Raw genomic sequence first — 20,007 nt, forward strand, 5'->3', positions numbered from 1 at the left:
ACAGTGGCGGCCTTAGGGGGTGGCGAGCAGGGCAATCGCCCGGGGCCTCGCGCAACAACCAAGTAGAAAAAAGTTGATATTTAAAACTTTTTATTTTATCCTTGGCTATTAGTTATAACAATAAAATAAATTTTATTTATAGTACAGTATATATTAATATTAATAAGTGCCTACTATTTCAATTCACATACTTTGCACAAAGGACAAGGGCCTCGCAAAGATCTGCCGCCCAGAGCCTCGCAATGGATAAGGCCGCCGCTGCTCCGAAATTACTCATTCGATTTCAAAAATTCTGTCACCAATATTTAGAATGGAACTTCAGGGTGGACATAGGCCGTATATTATTCCGTTAAACATTCATATAAATTAAAAGATATTATCTAGGATTAAGGCTTTTAGGTCCAAAAGATGGCGCTAACTCCGCGAGTACGACGACCTAAGTTTGCTTTCCTGTGAGGAGGAACTAAAGCAGATCATCTTCTATCTATCTATATAAATGAAAATGTAATGTTCGTTTGTTCCTGCCGATTCCTTTGAAATTTTGACACTACGTTGCATTAGAATACACACATGTTTTTATATATTATACATGTCGAAATCCCCCATCACTGGGGGAGATGGACAGGATTAAGGCTTATCGTGAATCACTCTGCTTCTATTTACACTATTTTAGATGCAGTTTTTTTTTATTGAGTTTTAATAGGGTACGTCAAGAGAATGTACACTAAGAAGGGATTTTTCGAAAAATTCCCCCCCCACGAAGAAGTGTTATACATTTATAATAGATACATTTTGAGCCACAACAACGCCTGGTGGGATCTGCTAGTTTTTTATACACAGATACCGATTCACTAACGCTTCAAATTTACACAAATAATGTTTATGATGACTTTAAATCATTTCCTGATATTTCTGATTTTAGAAACTATCCAAAACTTAAGGATGTTTTATTCAATACAGAACATTTAAGGCATCAACAATATGGAACTAAAAGTAAAAATCATGTCGTGACAACATACCTTCAGAACAAAATATCTCTTTCCTCATTTTACGATAAAAACTTTATTTTAGATAATGGGGTAGCTATCATATCATTTCCTGATTACACCTTTCACTTTTAATTCTTACAGATTCTTTCATATTATCGTCCTTTCAATACGGATATTTAGTAATATACAGGAGGGAAAAAGTTCTGAAACTTACTTAATACATGGTATTTACAATAAAACATATCCTTGCCTAAACAGGCAGGTAATAAAACAGCACAATTAAAATTATTGCAAAATAAAATATACGGATGTACAGTACAGTACATTAAACAGATTGTGCTCATCATTATCACAACACACATTTCTTGTTGCCTTATCACTTACTACAATTTTTTCTAATAAGTGATGAGATAACAATAGCATTGTGCGATAAAAATTTTATAAAATATATTAATTGTAATAAATAAATACGTTTAGAAATTCTGGTAAAAAATATGTTATTCAATATAGTATTTTGTAACCAATATTTAACTTCTATTAAAATGTGTGGTATATTTTATTAACGATTATAAGTAAAAAACTAACTTAACTCGCCAGTTCATTTCTGAATTCTCAAATAGTTTAAACTGTGAATAAATATGGAAAAATTATATACAGTATTACTACTTCATTCATCAAAAAACATATTAGACAAACAAAATGAGATTTAATTTCATATCCTCAAGTATTCGACGAAGAATTCATAAATAGTTTTTTTAAAATATCTCGATTGGAATAAGATAGACGAATTTCAAATCCTCACAGATAAATTTGTTAAAAACTTTATATGCAAATTAGATATGAGAATAGTTTTAAAATACCAACGATTTAATAACGACATTCTACGCAAGTTAAAGCATTATCTACATTAAAACTTACTTTTTCCGTTATTAAACGTAAATTTCATTAATGATTTCCAAAATTATCCTTCTTGGTGTGATGTTTTAAAATATCAAAAAGTAAATCGAAAATATATTACGTACTGATAATTCACATAGTTTATTACTCAGTATTCTTGATGATATCTGTTAACATATTCTTGATAATATAATAGAAAAATTATTATAAATAATTATAAATAAATTCAAAGAAGAAAATTAAAAGTATGTGTTCTTATAAAATGTAAAATTACTTTGGGGTATATTTTATTTATAATATTGCGTAAGTTTATCGAATTACTACTATTACTTGTTTAGTGCAGTAAACAACATTCAATTATCTAAATACCTGTACTACTTTTATTCTAGATGTCCTGGCAATCAGATGATTTGAACATGAAAGAAAGATTGTCACACCTTATGACATCTAGACAAATGACTGACGTCACTTTAATTATTGGCCAAGAAAAAGAATATTTTCCGACTCGCTCTTTGCTTCTCTCTATACACAGTGAGGTGTTTCATGCAATGTTCTATGGTCCATTGGCGGAGAAGAGAAAAAATGTTACCTTGCCTGATGATGATGCTAAAGCATTTCGTGTTTTCATAAAGTAAGTTATACTAAACTTTTACGAAGTATTTTTAATAGTTATAGAAATACCTTTCCATTATTACAAAGTAAGCTATCAAATTATTATTATCATTATCCATATTAAAATTAACGTTTCTTAGATTCTTTTTTATTGTTTATTTAATACTTTTTCTCAAAGTTTTTTTTTTGAAATTTAAAATTCATAAAACATTTTCATTATTGTCATTACTTCTTGGCTGTATTTTAGCTGTTTTATGATTGTAAGTAACAATTTGGTCTTGCGTCATCGGCAGTTTTTTGGTTTGAACGTTAACTGTCTTTGGAACGTGTCACTTGCAATAGTTTCTATAATATTTTAATTTTATTTGGTCTAATTATTAAAATTAAGTGGTGTTATTGGTTTTAATATGGCTGAACCAAATGATGATATTATTGAAAAATTCTTAGAAAAATCTTTTCAAACGATGTATGACATAAAAGGGTATATGAAAGGTAACCCTAATGGAAAGCTCGCAACAGGGGAACATATAAGATTCATTACTGAAAACGTCACGAAAATTATCCAATTAGCTGAGACAACAATGAAGGAGAACCTTAAGCAGGTCAAACAAATAGAAAAATCTTTCTCATCAATCTCTAGAGAGGAATTAACAGAAATTATCGACGAAAGTAATGAAAAGTCAATGACAATAATAAGAGAGATTAAAGACGAAGTTAACGAACTTAAAATTCGGGTTAATAATTCGGAAATAGAGAAAAAGAAGTCCGAACTGGAAGAATTAATTAAATTTAATACAGACAAAACGATGGGGGAGATAAGTAATGTTAAAAGAGAAACGACAGCTTTAAATGAGGCCCTCTCCAAAGGAACAAATGAAAAACAATCTCCTACTAGCTACAGTGAAGTGTTGAAAATGGGAATGAAACAAAAAGAGTTAAAAATTCAGACCCCTGTTCCCCAATACACAGTTATTATTCAAAGTAAAAATAAAGAAGATAATCCAGACACAATTAAAGAGACTTTAACTAAGAAAATAGATCCGGCTAAATTGGCAATAGGGGTAAAACGAATTAGAAAATTAAACAGAGGAGGGCTTGCGGTTGACACCTGTTCCACAGCGGATATGGAAATATTAGCAGAACATTTACAGAAAACAAAACACTTAGAAATTAAAAGAGGAAGTAGAAGTAGAGTATTAGTTAAAATAGTGTCTGTTTGAAAACATATCAGAAAAGAAGATCTAATTAAAAAGATTTACGACCAAAATCTCTGCTTCTCAGAAAACATGGCACAAGAGTCAGTGGAGGACCAAATGAGTATTAAATTTTCATTTCCACAGAACAATAAAGAATTCAATACATGGGTCTTAGAGGTAACTACAGTAATACGAGAAATTTTAATAACAAGATAAAATTAGTATTGAATGGACAAGATGCCCAGTGTATGATTTTGTGTTAGTTAAAAGATGCTTTAAATGTTTAGATTTTGCACATTTAGCACAAAATTGCACAGTTGAAAAAACTATTTGTAGTCAATGCGGAGGTACACATCTTTTTAAAGACTGCAATAAGAAGAAGGAATTAGCATCATGTATTAATTGCAAAAGGAGATCCATCACAATACAATGGACAAGGAGTGTCCTTGTTTTAAAGCCGAACTTCAAAAGATGACAAGAAACGTTCACTAAGCAGTTTTACCAACGGACCTTTTGCCTAAGTCTGGCATATCGTTTTCAACATTTTTCACTGTTGAAGATCGGCAATTTGACTTTTCTGGTTTTCCATTGGCCACGAGTTGTGGCCAACGTCTGTAATCATTTTGTTCAGTGTTACAATTTGTATGCTGTATTTTAACTTTGGCGCGTTACTGTTTTTTACTATGTATTATTTGTTCTCTGTGTTTATTGGTTTTTATATTTTGTACTTTTGTTTAATAAAGACCGATGCAGGCGCCATGAGACCTTCCTACTTCATCCCCTTTCCTATCTTTCTTTCGCTTTTCCCCTTCGCCTCTTCTCTTTTACTTTCTATCTCCTACTTCACACCCGGGCAATACCCTTGAGTAGTCCCGGGTCTTCCTCCCCTGTCAGTAGGATGTACTAGGATGTAACTTACAATTCTAACATTTACAGCACAGAAAGATATCCTGATTATAAGTTAGATAACATTATATTAATTAGCATTAAATGAGAAATGCGATGCTTTCTTCACAAAAACCAAATTGAAAATATTGGTAATAAATACTTCATATTATTTAGACGTAAAGTATATTGAATTGATAGAATAAGGCAACTAGCACAAGAGCGGTCTGTTTCCAAGACGATCGAATGGAAACTCGATCCTATGCAGCTGTTAGATACGAAAAGAAAACCCGAAAAAATCCATACGGCAAGCCCGTTTATCAAAAGACTGGTAAATTTATTTTTTATGAATTTAAAAACCAGCATGCAAAACCTTTACCCGTTTATAATTAACAGTTGCTTCACGAATTCTTTCTTACTTTCCTATTCATCCTTCTTGGTGGAATTTTTCTGCTCTTTATTTCGCTGTTTAGCATTGTTTACCACAGTGCTAAACAGCGAAATAGGAAACAGCAAAAATATTTTCAGTATGTATCGTATCATCTGATCAGTTCAAACATCTTAACAAATTGTATTATATCGACAAACTAGTCTTGATGAATTTGTTTATTTCTTTTGGTTATAAAATGATTTTATTTTTAAAATATTACAGCTAAGCATAAAAAATATATCATGTACAGGTTACCCTCGTATAACACGGCACTTCTACAGCACGGGTTCACTCTAACACGGTTCGGGAATTGGGTAAAACCCTTCTACAACATGAAATATAATAAAGGGTGCGTTCTTTTATACTTCCGCGTAACTCCGCGCGAGCATTCTAATTGTTTTCGTGGCTACTTTTAATGCTTTTTCAACAATAATTCATTTAATGGTTAAATTTTACAATTGGGACCCCTCTTTTGCCTCTAAAAGCTCATTTTAGAATTATAGATTCCTCCACACGATATTATCGATAGTGCGGGCGCTGTCTTCTTTCTTTCACCGTCGTTCCTAAATGCCTACAAACAGCAGCGCACTTCCGTTGCAGAACGACCGCTATTAACGAACGCACCCAAAAACTGTTACCAGTTAATGATGCTCATGCTGAGATCATCATATAAAATGAATAATCCTCTGGTAAAATATTTACTTAAATAATAAATAAGTATTTTACCTATGAAAAAATGAATAATAAATCCGATTTAACAAAGGATTTAACAGCAAGTTTTTTAATTTTTGGAACCTAATCCCCCTTTTCTCACTAGTTCTTTGTTTCGTATAAAACGGATTCGCATAACGGCAATTTTTTGGAACGTAACTCCCATAAAGTTACCTGTATTAAATAATTTGAGAAATTTAACATAATTTCCAACAAGAAATAATAAAATTAAACTAAACAAACTTGGATCAGTGTTAGAACTTTACTAGAAGTAAAAACGTTTTAAAATTCAATTTGTAATTTATAACGAATCTATTAAAGTAATTAATTATTTTTCAGATATATTTATACAGAAGAAGTGGCATTACATTCAGTAGATGAAGCCATTCGTTCGTTACATTTTGCAGAAAAATACATGGTAACGCGTATGAAGAACCAATGTTTATCACATCTTACAAATCATATATGGCCAGATACTGTTCTCGAAATATACGAAGCAGCATCCCAACTTCAACAAAATGAATTAACAATGGAATGTTGGATGTACATAACTGACAACATGTCAGAAATTATTAAGCGAGATAGCATTAAAAATGTGAAATATGAAACTATTTTAAAACTTGTATCCGTAGATTGTTTAGTGTTGAAATCGGAAGTAGATATGTATGACGCCGTCATAAAGTGGGGTAAAGAAAGATTCCAAGATCAATCTCCTGAGGATCTTCGAAAAAAATTAGAGCCTTTGCTGGATCAGATCAGATTTTTAAGCATGACTCCTGCAGAGTTTGCTGAATCACCGTGTCAAGATGGCATCCTTACTAAGGATGAACAGGTCGACATATTTAGAGAAATTGCAACCAAAAAGAATTATGAAAATAACAATATACGTGATCAATGGAGAAAGCCAAGACAGATAATTGCTACATTAAAAATGTGTACACCAAGAAATGAATACAATCGATATATGAGGTACCCGTATGTTGAATGGGAGGCAGAGGGGCTGGAAGCATTGTACTGAACGGTGTACATAGGGAAAGGTTGTAGTCACTGACAGCCTTTGACTTTCCTCTGTTAAACGAATACGAAGAAACATTGCGTTTAATGGTTTCCAGATGTTGAGAGCAATGCACGGTAAGAACAAACTGTGAGCCTGTGAGGTTCATAAAAAAGTTTTCCTAAGAATATTTCCAAGCCTTTCTCACACAAGAGAAAATGGATTACGGGGCTTTGGGATATAGTTGGGTATAACTTTATGGAACGAAGGAGATAGAAAAAGTTAGGTAATCACTAATAAAGATGATCAATCGTGGAAGCCAAGAAAGATAATTCCATACTGTTAATAATGTTAATCGAACAGTGGCGTGCCATCCATGGAAGCTGTGGAAGCGCCACTTCCCTTATATTTTCTAAAATATAATAAATAGATATTGTGCGATTATTTTCCTATTTTGACGTAGTTTGAATTAATTAAAATTTATATTTTCTTATAACGACATTACGTATCTTATTACAAATTTCTATGCTACATGAAAAAAATGATAAGATTACTATTTTATGTTCGTATATACATTTGTATACACATACAGTATTCCCAATGAAAGCGCTGAATACGGGACAGGTTCCACTGCGAAAATATTTGAATCGCGTAAAGCAGCCAGATTATACCTCACGCAGTTTAGCTCATGGATGCTAAACACCAAAATATCGTATAACGCTTCCAAGGATTCTATCCAGGACAGGCACAGCTTCCTTATCATCAAATGTCACCGCAAGGCACTGTAATCCAAATTTCAATGATATTATATATGTTGACGATATAAATGATATCGATGTTCGCTTTATTTCCAGAATTCAGTTGTGAAATGGTTGTTATCACTAACACTTTAAGTTTTTCAAAAATTCCATTAATTTAAATTTAAAAGTACTTTACATTTGAGAAAACTGGTGTGATAGAGTAAAAATTAAAAAAAAACAAACAAAAGAACAGCTTTATTTCATTGAAAACGAAAAGCTGAAAGATTGTTTTTGTATTCAAAATTTATACTCGATATAAAATCTAAATAATAGCAATGTTTTTGTAATAAGTTATCACTCATTATGGTAAGGCGTATCCATGCGAGAAATTCATAATTCATATGAATTCATGCGCGCATCTTCGTAATAGATATTATGGAAAATGGTTTTATACCGATTGTAAATGCTTATAAAAGCAGGATACGTCGTATGATTAAAGTATTCTTAATTGCATTACATAACACAATTACTGTGTATTTGAGTACAATATCAAGTTTAGTATCGCAAAATGTATTTGAGAGCAATTTACTGTGTACTCGTACAGTATATGTGGTATATGTCGTACAAATAGCAGTCTGATCAGCAACTACTGCCGTTGGACCACATGGTTGCATTATACACCAATAATTGTTTTCGGCTCGTATAAGATTAATAAATAAACTTTACTTGTAACAACCATTTAATTTAGTAACGACTCCAAACATAGCGCCATAGTCGAATTCTATACACAGTAATGTTGGATATCTTGTTTTTGATTTATAAATATTAAAAATTTATTCAAAGTTGTTAAAAGCATCAAAAGTTATTGTACAAATTTATCGTAATAATAAAACGTTCGTACAATTTGTTTTAAAGTAATAAATAAAATGAAGTGAAAATACAAACATTGAAATTAGTGAATAAAATTAGGCGATAAAAAATAATTAAAAAACCATAATTAAGTTTTTTAATTATTGCCTTATGTCGATTTATGAAACAAATTAATGGCAAATAATTTTGTTCAACAATACAGGCTATTTCAACAATAAAGGTACATTTATTTATACTATAAAATATGATATGAAACTTAAAAATCTGTTATGAAAAGTATGTGAACTCACATTGAATCCGAAATTTTTCCCAACAGGCACTCCATTTGAATAAACTTTAGATAACAAACTATTCATTGAATTGTAGACAAATAATAATTTTAACGCTTATAAATAATTTTTTAATTTAAAAATAAAAATTAATTGTACAATTTTACATCATATTAAACATAACGTTTTGTCATTTATTCGGAAATCTGACCTCGCAATTTTGAAAAAAATTGCGAGGTCAGATTTCCGAATTTTGAAAAAAAGCTTAACAGTTTTTTTTCTGAATTTATTTATATTCAAATAAAGAAGGGTCTTAATTTATATTTAGAAGTATTATTAGTTTTATTTACGTTTTGTATACTCTGCTTGCTTTTCGTCCTGAATTCAGAGCAAAAGTGGCTCTACACAGAAAATTCTGCTCTGCTCCCCAACGATATTATCTAATAATCATCGATGGATATTAGACCAATTCTATTTCCGGATTCGGATTCAGTACTGAAACTATAAAAATCAGTGAAAATATTTAACCGAAGTGAAAATAATTTTTTTTTGCAGAAGAATGCTATCCTTATAAACTGTTCTTAATTTTTTTTTTGCCGGATCACTTGGACGGTGAATCCAAACGAACACTTTAACAGTGATCTGTGAGAAACCTTTTTACAGGATACCTTTTGCGAGATTTTTCTTCAAGGCAACGAACGACATTTACGAGAAGGGAGACACTGTCTTGTGCGTTGCCTCTTCTTTAGTATACCTCTCATCAGACCACAGATGCACCATTATCTAACCAAATTTGGTCACCTTGGTGTGGTTCGTATCAACCGTCCAATCTGATAATTTTAACACACTTCTTTAGTTGAGTCACATCTAAAGGAAGACGTATGATTTTAGACGGAAACAAATTCAAAAATAAGATCTCATGAACTTCCTTGTCTAACTACAAATAAATAAATAGAAATATTGATTTTCATATTGAAACGACCACCTAGGACTCACACAAATATACCTCTCTTCGAAATTTTATGTTAGGATGGGGGAGTTAGCGCCCTGTGGGCACTAAGAGGACCTCTTATAGCAGGCCCATTATGGGGCGATCTGGTGTTGAAGGACGGGGCCCGACATATCCGAACGGACCGCCCCCCAAAATTTTCCTGGGGATTTCTTGATCCGTCCGGATTCGATCCCGGGTCACCCAAAGCGGTAGGCTGCCACCTTGACCGCTCGGCCATCTAGCCATTATGTTAGGATGTTATAATATTTTTACAGCATTAAATTACCTCCAAATTTTGCATTTTCCATGGGATATCTGAAGCTGCAAGTTAGTAATTTATGCAGAGTAGAGCTGACTATGAAACGTTGAGAAAACCGAAACTTAATAGCCCAGTTCTACTTTTGGTTTTCATATTGTGTTATAAACATGTAAAGAGATAATTATAGAATGGAAAGATTTTCGAATTAATAAATAACGACAAAGTGTGTTAAAAATACAATTTGCAAAAATACAATAAATTACAAGTATAAAACTTACAAAGAAGTTTATACTAATCTATTGTATATTGTATTAGTTTTGCAATATCAAAATCAAAACTAGAACTAGGCTATTAAGGTTCTGTTTTGGGTTTGAGTTTCTTACCCTATCATGCTAGACATGGGAACAATTAAGTTAGATGGTTCCACGAAACAGTTTGACTAGAACATGGTGTCCAACCCGCGGCCCGCGGCTACATGCGGCCCAAGGCAAGTTCTAATGCGACCCAATAAACGTGTAAACAAAATCGACAAATGTTTTAATTTTTTTATTATTTANTTAGACCAATTCTATTTCCGGATTCGGATTCAGTACTGAAACTATAAAAATCAGTGAAAATATTTAACCGAAGTGAAAATAATTTTTTTTTGCAGAAGAATGCTATCCTTATAAACTGTTCTTAATTTTTTTTTTGCCGGATCACTTGGACGGTGAATCCAAACGAACACTTTAACAGTGATCTGTGAGAAACCTTTTTACAGGATACCTTTTGCGAGATTTTTCTTCAAGGCAACGAACGACATTTACGAGAAGGGAGACACTGTCTTGTGCGTTGCCTCTTCTTTAGTATACCTCTCATCAGACCACAGATGCACCATTATCTGACCAAATTTGGTCACCTTGATGTGGTTCGTATCAACCGTACAATCTGACAATTTTAACACACTTCTTTAGTTGAGTCACATCTAAAGGAAGACGTATGATTTTAGACGGAAACAAATTCAAAAATAAGATCTCATGAACTTCCTTGTCTAACTACAAATAAATAAATATAAATATTGATTTTCATATCGAAACAACTTCCTAGGACTCACACAAATACAGTATATCTGTCTTCAATATTTTATGTTAGGATGTTCTCTTTTATACTCTTTCCGCCCTGTGGGCACTAAGAGGGCCTCTCTGCCAAGGGATACGCAAGTCAAAAAAGGTTGGGAACACTGGGCTAGACGGTTCCTCGTCGGTTTCATATAGGATATAAAATGTTTATCTCTGTTCTTAGATTTTTGTTCAACCTGCTTCAAATTATTCCTGTTTAACTCGGACTCTGAAAAAAATATAGACAACCACGAAACCTGGGCCGTGTTCAGTAACGCAGAATTCTTGCTAAATATAGTTACGCTGCAATGTTGAACTTGTTTCTAACTACTGCTCGACTCCTCCCACCACTAGCTTCTTTTATGTATTCTTAGCTCCGCCCATTAAGCTACTTAGAAGTCTAACTTAGGTGTTCTGCGTTACTGAACGTGGCCCTGGACACCTTACCACTCTCCTGATTTTTTCTCCCCTTATTAACTTTTAAATCTTTTGTCCGATCCGCACCAAATTTTCCCCACTTATTCTCTAGGACACTGAGGAAAATGTACACTTTCATGAATTATGGAAACTCCATTCTTCCTTCGATTTGATTTCCTCGACACTAAAGAAGCAGTATAGCATCGCTTTTTATCTCATTTTTTTTTTAAAGAGATATATAAGATAGCCATATGCAAAACTTATAAAATTCTTTAGAGCTGACAGATATCTTTGGAGCTGATACATTTGATTTGAGAGACTTGAAAACAGAGGGAATCTTTCTCCTTCATACTAAACAAGAACTCATTAAGTAAATATTCATTGCAAACAGGCAGAAATTTTGAATGGGGATTTTTAAACTCATAAATAACTCTCCAATAGCCCGATCAATGGGCTGGTCGTGTGAATATTTTAAATTTGTTTCACGTTTCTAATACAAAATGAGATCCAGTTTTTCATAAGCGGTTCTTTTAGAAACATATCTCCTTATTGTATCAATTTAATATACTATACATGGACTATTTATTACCAATATTTTTTATTTAGATTTTGTGAAATAAGCATTACATTTCTAATGCTAATTAATTTGATATGATTTGTGTATAATCAGAATATCTTTCTGTATTATAGGTGTCAGAATAGTAGGTTGAAACTCGTAGTTAGAATAATTTTGTTGTAAAGATTATTTTGTGTCTATAAAATTCAAACTGTTTAGTGAATACGCAACGTGAAAAATGCATATCATTGTACTGTACGTTTAATGTTCTGTATATTCAGCACAGAATTTATATGATTATATGCATTTTTGAATATTGGATTTTTTTTAAATCTAATTGAAATAATTCTAAAACATTTACGATTATAAAAGTTAGTTTTTCAATCCTGTGAATAAAATACAGTCAAGAAGAATGACAATAATCGAAATATTTTGATTTCGAAATTTNACAAAATCGACAAATGTTTTAATTTTTTTATTATTTATTTATTTCAATGGCATAAACTCAAAAAAGAAGTTTCACAAAGCCGTAAGTAAACTTTTATTTATTTTATTTTTGAGTGGAAAGGAAATACTTTCAAATACTTGGAGATGTGTGAATGAGGAAGGATTACTAAATAAAGCTGGAGTTGCGACGCAAAGGATTATAGACCCAAATTTGGCGATAAGAGAGAAAAGACAAAAGATAAGAAGTAGTCAGAAAGGTAAAATAGATCTTCTGTTATGCAAATATCGACCCTTAATATTCCAACTTTTCTCACTTCTTTAACTTTTGTCCTTTCTCTCCTTTCCCCGCATTTGGGTCTATAATCCTTTGAGTCACAACTCTAGCTTTATTTAGTATTGTTTCCAGCGTTGCAATATTTCGCTACATTGCGCCTAATGTGGCATTTTTTTTTTAGTTTGACATATAAAATATTATTTGGCTCTTCGGCTACTTTTTGGGCATCATATTATATATAAATATATTAATTGAATAAAAATGCACTTTAATTGCCTGACGGGACTTTCTAGTCCCACTATCTTTGATATTTTTTATTTCATAGTGTATGCATTATAGCTTTCTGGGGCTTACATTTTATTATTGTATAAAATGTTCTTTTTCTCTTCTATAGGGTAGTAACTTTCAAACTGTTTTTGTGTTAGTTTTGTTGAAAAAAGTTTCACATCGTGTGTTGTTTGAATGGTAGTAGCTGATATTGCTTTCTTTGTTGCCAAATTCTACTTATTGTTTTCAAGTTAAATGTCTTTGNATGCAACAAACGAATAACGTTTATTGGTAAAATAAAATAACACGAGATCCGTATTTCAACAATGTGCAAAAAATTTCTTTCATTTGAAATAAACGTTCTCAGTCATCATAATGGATCATTTTCAGAATACAAGTTATAAAAACACTAAGCATGGAATTTTTCCAGGTTTGAGATATTTTAAATAAGTCAAAGACAATGCTGAATTAAGATAATCCGCAGTTTTATTTAAACGTTTTCGTTTATTATGAAGCCACCAAGTATGTGAATAGCATAGTTCAAACAACCGAACGTAGAACAAATCGTATCACTAGTGGTTTCAAGAAAACTAAATATTTTTTCTTTAAACAGAAATACATTGCTAGATTGTTTTTACAGTACTGTATATATTGAAAAATTAAATGTGATAATTCACATTGATCTAAATACAAAAAATTCTTGATCATCTGCGCTGACGAATCGATTTTGTATTATGATTCCTGAACTGTTATAGGCCTACTATTAATACCTAATATCAAGTGTAAGCATCGTGCCAAAGAAATGCGAATTTATATCCTTAAGTTTAGATTTGAATCGTAATAAATCTTTCCGATTAAAAAGTTCATGAAAACTTATCTTTATGATTACTTTTACATTTCTATCGTGTGTAAAAAATATCCCTAAATTATTTTCCAAACAAACTTTCCATTTTTTCAAAAAAAGTAAACTTGAATATAAATTTTTAAAATTATTATATACACTATTACACCTAAAAACAGAATTTTAGTCATTGAATTTTATTATTTCTTACTCATATATTTAAAAAGTCATTATTTGTTACTTCTGTTTACAAATATTTTAGAAACAAGAATTGCGGCAATTAGTTTTCTCTCTTTGCTTTCTCCATTGATCATGTATATTGTTACTTCCATAATTCTTTTTGGTTGCAATTTCTCTAAGTATGTCAACCTGTTCATCCTTAGTAAGGATGCCATCTTGGCACGGAGATTCCGCAAACTCTGCAGAGGTCATGCGTAAAAATCTGATCTGACCCAACAAAGGCTCTAATTGTTTTCGAAGATCCTCAGGAGATTGATCTTGGAATCTTTCTTTACCCCACTTTATGACGGCGTTATACATATCTACTTCCGATTTCAACGCTAAACAATCTTCGGATACAATCTTCAAAATAGTTTCATATTTCACATGTTTAAAGTACTCTTGTTTAATAATTTGTGACGTGTATGTGATTATGCAATTCCAGCATTTTGAAATTAATTCACTTTGCTGAAGAAAAGATAGTTCTTCGTATATTTCAAGAACCGTATTTACCGATATTTTATTTGTAATATACGACATACATTGGTCCTTCATACGCGTTATCAAGTATTTTTCTGAAAAATATAACGAACGAATGGCTTCATCTACTGATTGTAATGCCGCTTCATCTGTATATATATAACTGAAAATAATAATCAATTATTTTAATATACATTCGTTACACATTAAAACTTCAATTTTAAAAGATGTATACACTTCTAATACAATTTTAACACTGATTGAATATTTTTTTTTAGTTTAATTCATAATTTTTTGTTGGGAATTATGTTAAAATTCTTGAATTACTTAATATGTGATGTATTTTTTATGATTCGCTGTAATACTTTAAAAATGAAAACAAGTTTATATTAATTGAAATAAGGAAAATCATTCCGAATGGATTTGGTGATATAATACAATTTGTTAACATTTTTGAACTGGTTAAGTCCGAATTATTTTCTTTATTTATATTAAATATAAACTACATTTGATTTGAGAGGCTTGAAAACAGAGATTTTCTCTGTTTTCAAGTCTTCTATAAACAGTATAGTAAACAGGTTGTAAATCGTGATAGTAAACACAGACAATCTTTGTTTACTATCATTGTGAGATCTCACAAGATGTCCGAAATCGCGTAAATCACGGAATTCTTATGTTTAAATTATAACGATAGACTAAATATGAGAGAGAGAAAAAAATCCTTGATCTAAACAACGGCACAAAATGTAAGCAACGAGTCTGGGATGATTCCAACACGCGTTAAACGATCTGTCAATGTCAAACCGAAAGGTCAAACTCAGACACAAGCGTTCATAAACAGGTAGAATTATTACTCGAACGCTGATAAATAGTCAATCTAGTATAACAATTTCGAAAAAGGGGAAAGATTTGAAGGATAGAAAAACAATCGCGTATGATTGTTAAAGTTCCAAGACGATAGAAATCACAAACAACGGGCTAAATTATGAGAGCGGGTTTCATCAACAATATCCGAGCATAGTCGACCAACAGGAGTCAATAGACACCTTGAATCGAACCTTTCCCGTGACCCGAGTTGGTCTCTGTTTTCACCTGGAACCAAATTAGAGACCAATCGAGAAGCGAGGAATGGGACGAGTGCCAATCGAAAATACGGATAGCAGGAGAAAACCTATAAAAATCAGAAATTGAAGGTCGAAGGACAGTCTTCTCTGGATTAAGCTAAAAGTCATGACTATTAAGTTGTGTTGTACTATCATCTAGTACGCCGCAGCACCATCTCACCAATCATCCGCTTCACCCAGCGATCACATCTCGTCCGTTCCAGGTCTCCGATCAAGTTCGAAATTCTCCGCCTTTCCGAAAGACTGTAGAGAAGTGGGACTGTCAAATATTCGATGTAACCATAAATGTTACCAAATAAACGGCTTTCATTTGGAAAACACTTGTAATCTTTTACTTCCTCCACCATGAGGAAGTTTCATGTGGGTTGCCACATGAAACTTTCCCTTAAGTTCATCCTGACGAGGGATTAACTGATCCCACCTAAAAGACGGCAACCTTACACAGGTACCGAGAGTTTTCAAGTCCCAAATTTCCACTGAGTCGGCTACCTTACATCACTAACAAGAACTCATTAAGTAATTATTCATTGCAAACAGGTAGAAATCTTGAATGGAGATTTTTAAACTCCCTAATAATCCTACCATTCGCCCGATCAACGGGCTGGTCGGGTGGATATTTTAGAATTGCTTCACGTTTCTACTGTAATCAGATCTAGTTTTTCATAAGCACAGAAACAGATCTCCTTATTTTATCAATTTAATACACTTTACATCGACTATTTATTCTCAATAATTTTAATATGGATTTTGTGAAATAAGCATTACATTTCTAATGCTAATTAATTTGATATGATTTGTGTATAATCAGAATATCTTTCTGTATTATAGGTGTCAGAATAGTAGGTTGAAACTCGTAGTTAGAATAATTTTGTTGTAAAGATTATTTTGTGTCTATAAAATTCAAACTGTTTAGTGAATACGCAACGTGAAAAATGCATATCATTGTACTGTACGTTTAATGTTCTGTATATTCAGCACAGAATTTATATGATTATATGCATTTTTGAATATTGGATTTTTTTTAAATCTAATTGAAATAATTCTAAAACATTTACGATTATAAAAGTTANGTATAATCAGAATATCTTTCTGTATTATAGGTGTCAGAATAGTAGGTTGAAACTCGTAGTTAGAATAATTTTGTTGTAAAGATTATTTTGTGTCTATAAAATTCAAACTGTTTAGTGAATACGCAACGTGAAAAATGCATATCATTGTACTGTACGTTTAATGTTCTGTATATTCAGCACAGAATTTATATGATTATATGCATTTTTGAATATTGGATTTTTTTTAAATCTAATTGAAATAATTCTAAAACATTTACGATTATAAAAGTTAGTTTTTCAATCCTGTGAATAAAATACAGTCAAGAAGAATGACAATAATCGAAATATTTTGATTTCGAAATTTCAAAAGTACTTTGAGAAAATGTATAGCTTGCATTTTAAAAAATAAAGCAGATAGCTAAGCTAAAAACTAATAGAAGTTTGTATTATGTTCGCACGTTACAACTGTTATGCAACAAACGAATAACGTTTATTGGTAAAATAAAATAACACGAGATCCGTATTTCAACAATGTGCAAAAAATTTCTTTCATTTGAAATAAACGTTCTCAGTCATCATAATGGATCATTTTCAGAATACAAGTTATAAAAACACTAAGCATGGAATTTTTCCAGGTTTGAGATATTTTAAATAAGGCAAAGACAATGCTGAATTAAGATAATCCGCAGTTTTATTTAAACGTTTTCGTTTATTATGAAGCCACCAAGTATGTGAATAGCATAGTTCAAATATCCGAACGTAGAACGAATCGTATCACTAGTGGTTTCAAGAAAACTAAATATTTTTTCTTTAAACAGAAATACATTGCTAGATTGTTTTTACAGTACTGTATATATTGAAAAATTAAATGTGATAATTCACATTGATCTAAATACAAAAAATTCTTGATCATCTGCGCTGACGAATCGATTTTGTATTATGATTCCTGAACTGTTATAGGCCTACTATTAATACCTAATATCAAGTGTAAGCATCGTGCCAAAGAAATGCGAATTTATATCCTTAAGTTTAGATTTGAATCGTAATAAATCTTTCCGATTAAAAAGTTCATGAAAACTTATCTTTATGATTACTTTTACATTTCTATCGTGTGTAAAAAATATCCCTAAATTATTTCCTCAACAAACTTTTCATTTTTTCAAAAAAACTAAACTTGGACATAAATTTTTAAAATTATTATATACACTATTACATCTAAAACAGAATTTTAGTCAATGCATAATTATTATTTCTTACTCATATATTTAAAAAGTCATTACTTGTTACTTCTGTTTACAAATATTTTAGAAACAAGAAAGACTAAAGAAAAGGAGTTCAACAAATTTTAATTGTAATAATTCTGTAAAATTTCAAAATTAAATTCATGAAAATATTTTTTTTTTTGTTATTAGAAATTATAAGTAATTATTAAAAACACTTCGTAAAAGTTTAGTACAACTTACTTTATGAAAACGCGAAATGCTTTAACATCATCATCAGGCAAGGCAACATCTTTTCTCTTCTCTGCCAATGGACCATAGAACATTGCATAAAACACCTCGCTGTGCATACAGAGAAACAGAGAGTGGGTCGGAAAATATTCTTTTTCTTTGCCAACAATTAAAGTTACGTCTGTCATTTGTCCAGATTTCATAAGATGTGACAATCTTTCTTTTATGTTAAAATTATTTGATTGCCAGAACATCTGGAAAACAAAAAAAAAGTTAGTTATTGGTATTTGGCTTTAATTGAAAGTTGTTTGTTACTATATACATATAAAATTTATTTTTATAATTGATAAATATTTACTACGAATGATTTTGTATGAATGACCACAAAAGATAGACCACAAAGAAAATTATATATACAGTATATAGTTTTTTAAATTCCAAATAGTGTGGTCTCTATTAACGAGTATTCTAACTACAATAATTCGATATAACGATCTATTTTCTACCTTATTTTGATTTACGACATAAAATATTGATTAGAATGAGCACCCGTCGATNTGCGTTAGCTGGCTGAGTGCCGCTATGGCCGTGGGCGAAGGAGTCGTCCCCAGTCAGTGATGTATTTAACCAAGTAAGGTTATATCTAAATCTAATATACTTCTGGAAGCGAAGACTAGCTCGAGGGTCTGGGTAGCGTAACTGGTAAGCGCGCCGCACGGCAAGCGGAGGCTGCGGGTTCGAGTCCCGCCCCGGGCCAGTTCTTTTATTCCAGAAGATTCTAAATTTATTTATTGATTTATTTATTTAATTTTAATTATTAATTTAATTAAGAGATGGCGCCTAACGTCTACCTCTAGTGTCAAATTACTTTATTCCAATCATTTAATTAGCCATATTATAGCCCGATATTTAGGCGATCGTTTGGTGATGTATAGCTTGCATTTTAAAAAATAAAGCAGATAGCTAAGCTAAAAACTAATAGAAGTTTGTATTATGTTCGAACGTTACAACTGTTATGCAACAAACGAATAACGTTCATAGGTAAATTAAAATAACACGAGATCCGTATTTCAACAGTGTGCAAAAAATTTCTTTCATTTGAAATAAACGTTCTCAGTCATCATAATGGATCATTTTCAGAATACAAGTTATAAAAACACTAAGCATGGAATTTTTCCAGGTTTGAGATATTTTAAATAAGGCAAAGACAATGCTGAATTAAGATAATCCGCAGTTTTATTTAAACGTTTTCGTTTATTATGAAGCCACCAAGTATGTGAATAGCATAGTTCAAATATCCGAACGTAGAACGAATCGTATCACTAGTGGTTTCAAGAAAACTAAATATTTTTTCTTTAAACAGAAATGCATTGCTAGATTGTTTTTACAGTACTGTATATATTGAAAAATTAAATGTGATAATTCACATTGATCTAAATACAACAAATTCTTGATCATCTGCGCTGACGAATCGATTTTGTATTATGATTCCTGAACTGTTATACTATTAATAGCTGATATCAAGTGTTAGCATCGTGCCAAAGAAATGCGAATTTATATCCTTAAATTTATATTTGAATAGTAGTAAATCTTTCCCGATTCAAATTTTTATAAAAATTTATCTTTATGATTATTTTTACATTTCTATCGTGTATACAAAATACCCTAAATTATTTCCTCAACAAACTTTTCATTTTTTCAAAAAAACTAAACTTGGACATAAATTTTTAAAATTATTATATACACTATTACATCTAAAACAGAATTTTAGTCAATGCATAATTATTATTTCTTACTCATATATTTAAAAAGTCATTACTTGTTACTTCTGTTTACAAATATTTTAGAAACAAGGAAGACTAAAGAAAAGGAGTTCAACAAATTTTAATTGTAATAATTCTGTAAAATTTCAAAATTAAATTCATGAAAATATTTTTTTTTT

General features: G+C 31.3%; 2 protein-coding genes across 2 annotated transcripts in view; one reads left to right on the forward strand and one right to left on the reverse strand.

Moving 5' to 3' along the window:
• Positions 1-7,146, forward strand: part of LOC111622903 (BTB/POZ domain-containing protein 2-like) — a 9,519-nt gene extending 2,373 nt beyond the window's left edge. The window contains exons 2-3 of the mRNA XM_023365365.1: positions 2,276-2,517; positions 6,060-7,146. Of these exons, the coding sequence (XP_023221133.1) occupies positions 2,276-2,517; positions 6,060-6,738 (921 nt within the window). The 3' untranslated portion in view covers positions 6,739-7,146. The remainder of the gene's footprint in view (positions 1-2,275; positions 2,518-6,059) is intronic.
• A 6,851-nt stretch (positions 7,147-13,997) lies between these two features.
• Positions 13,998-18,319, reverse strand: LOC111622916 (BTB/POZ domain-containing protein 2-like). Its single transcript, XM_023365375.1, has 2 exons — positions 18,078-18,319; positions 13,998-14,604 (listed from the first exon to the last, which is right to left on the reverse strand). Exons 1-2 carry the CDS (start codon positions 18,317-18,319, stop codon positions 14,001-14,003), a joined length of 846 nt encoding a protein of 281 aa, XP_023221143.1. The 3' UTR covers positions 13,998-14,000.
• Positions 18,320-20,007: the final 1,688 nt, after the last annotated feature.

Source organism: Centruroides sculpturatus, unplaced genomic scaffold, assembly GCF_000671375.1.
Source record: "Centruroides sculpturatus isolate CEXI.00-Female unplaced genomic scaffold, Cexi_2.0 scaffold229, whole genome shotgun sequence".
Taxonomy (NCBI): domain Eukaryota; kingdom Metazoa; phylum Arthropoda; class Arachnida; order Scorpiones; family Buthidae; genus Centruroides; species Centruroides sculpturatus.

Bases quoted from the DNA above. Each gene is read 5' to 3' on its own strand.
- LOC111622916 (XM_023365375.1), bottom strand. From the start codon at position 18,319: ATGTTCTGGCAATCAAATAATTTTAACATAAAAGAAAGATTGTCACAT. The intron at 14,605-18,077 runs GTAAGTTGTACT...TATTATTTTCAG, and splicing joins GCATTTCGCGTTTTCATAAA to TTATATATATACAGATGAAG.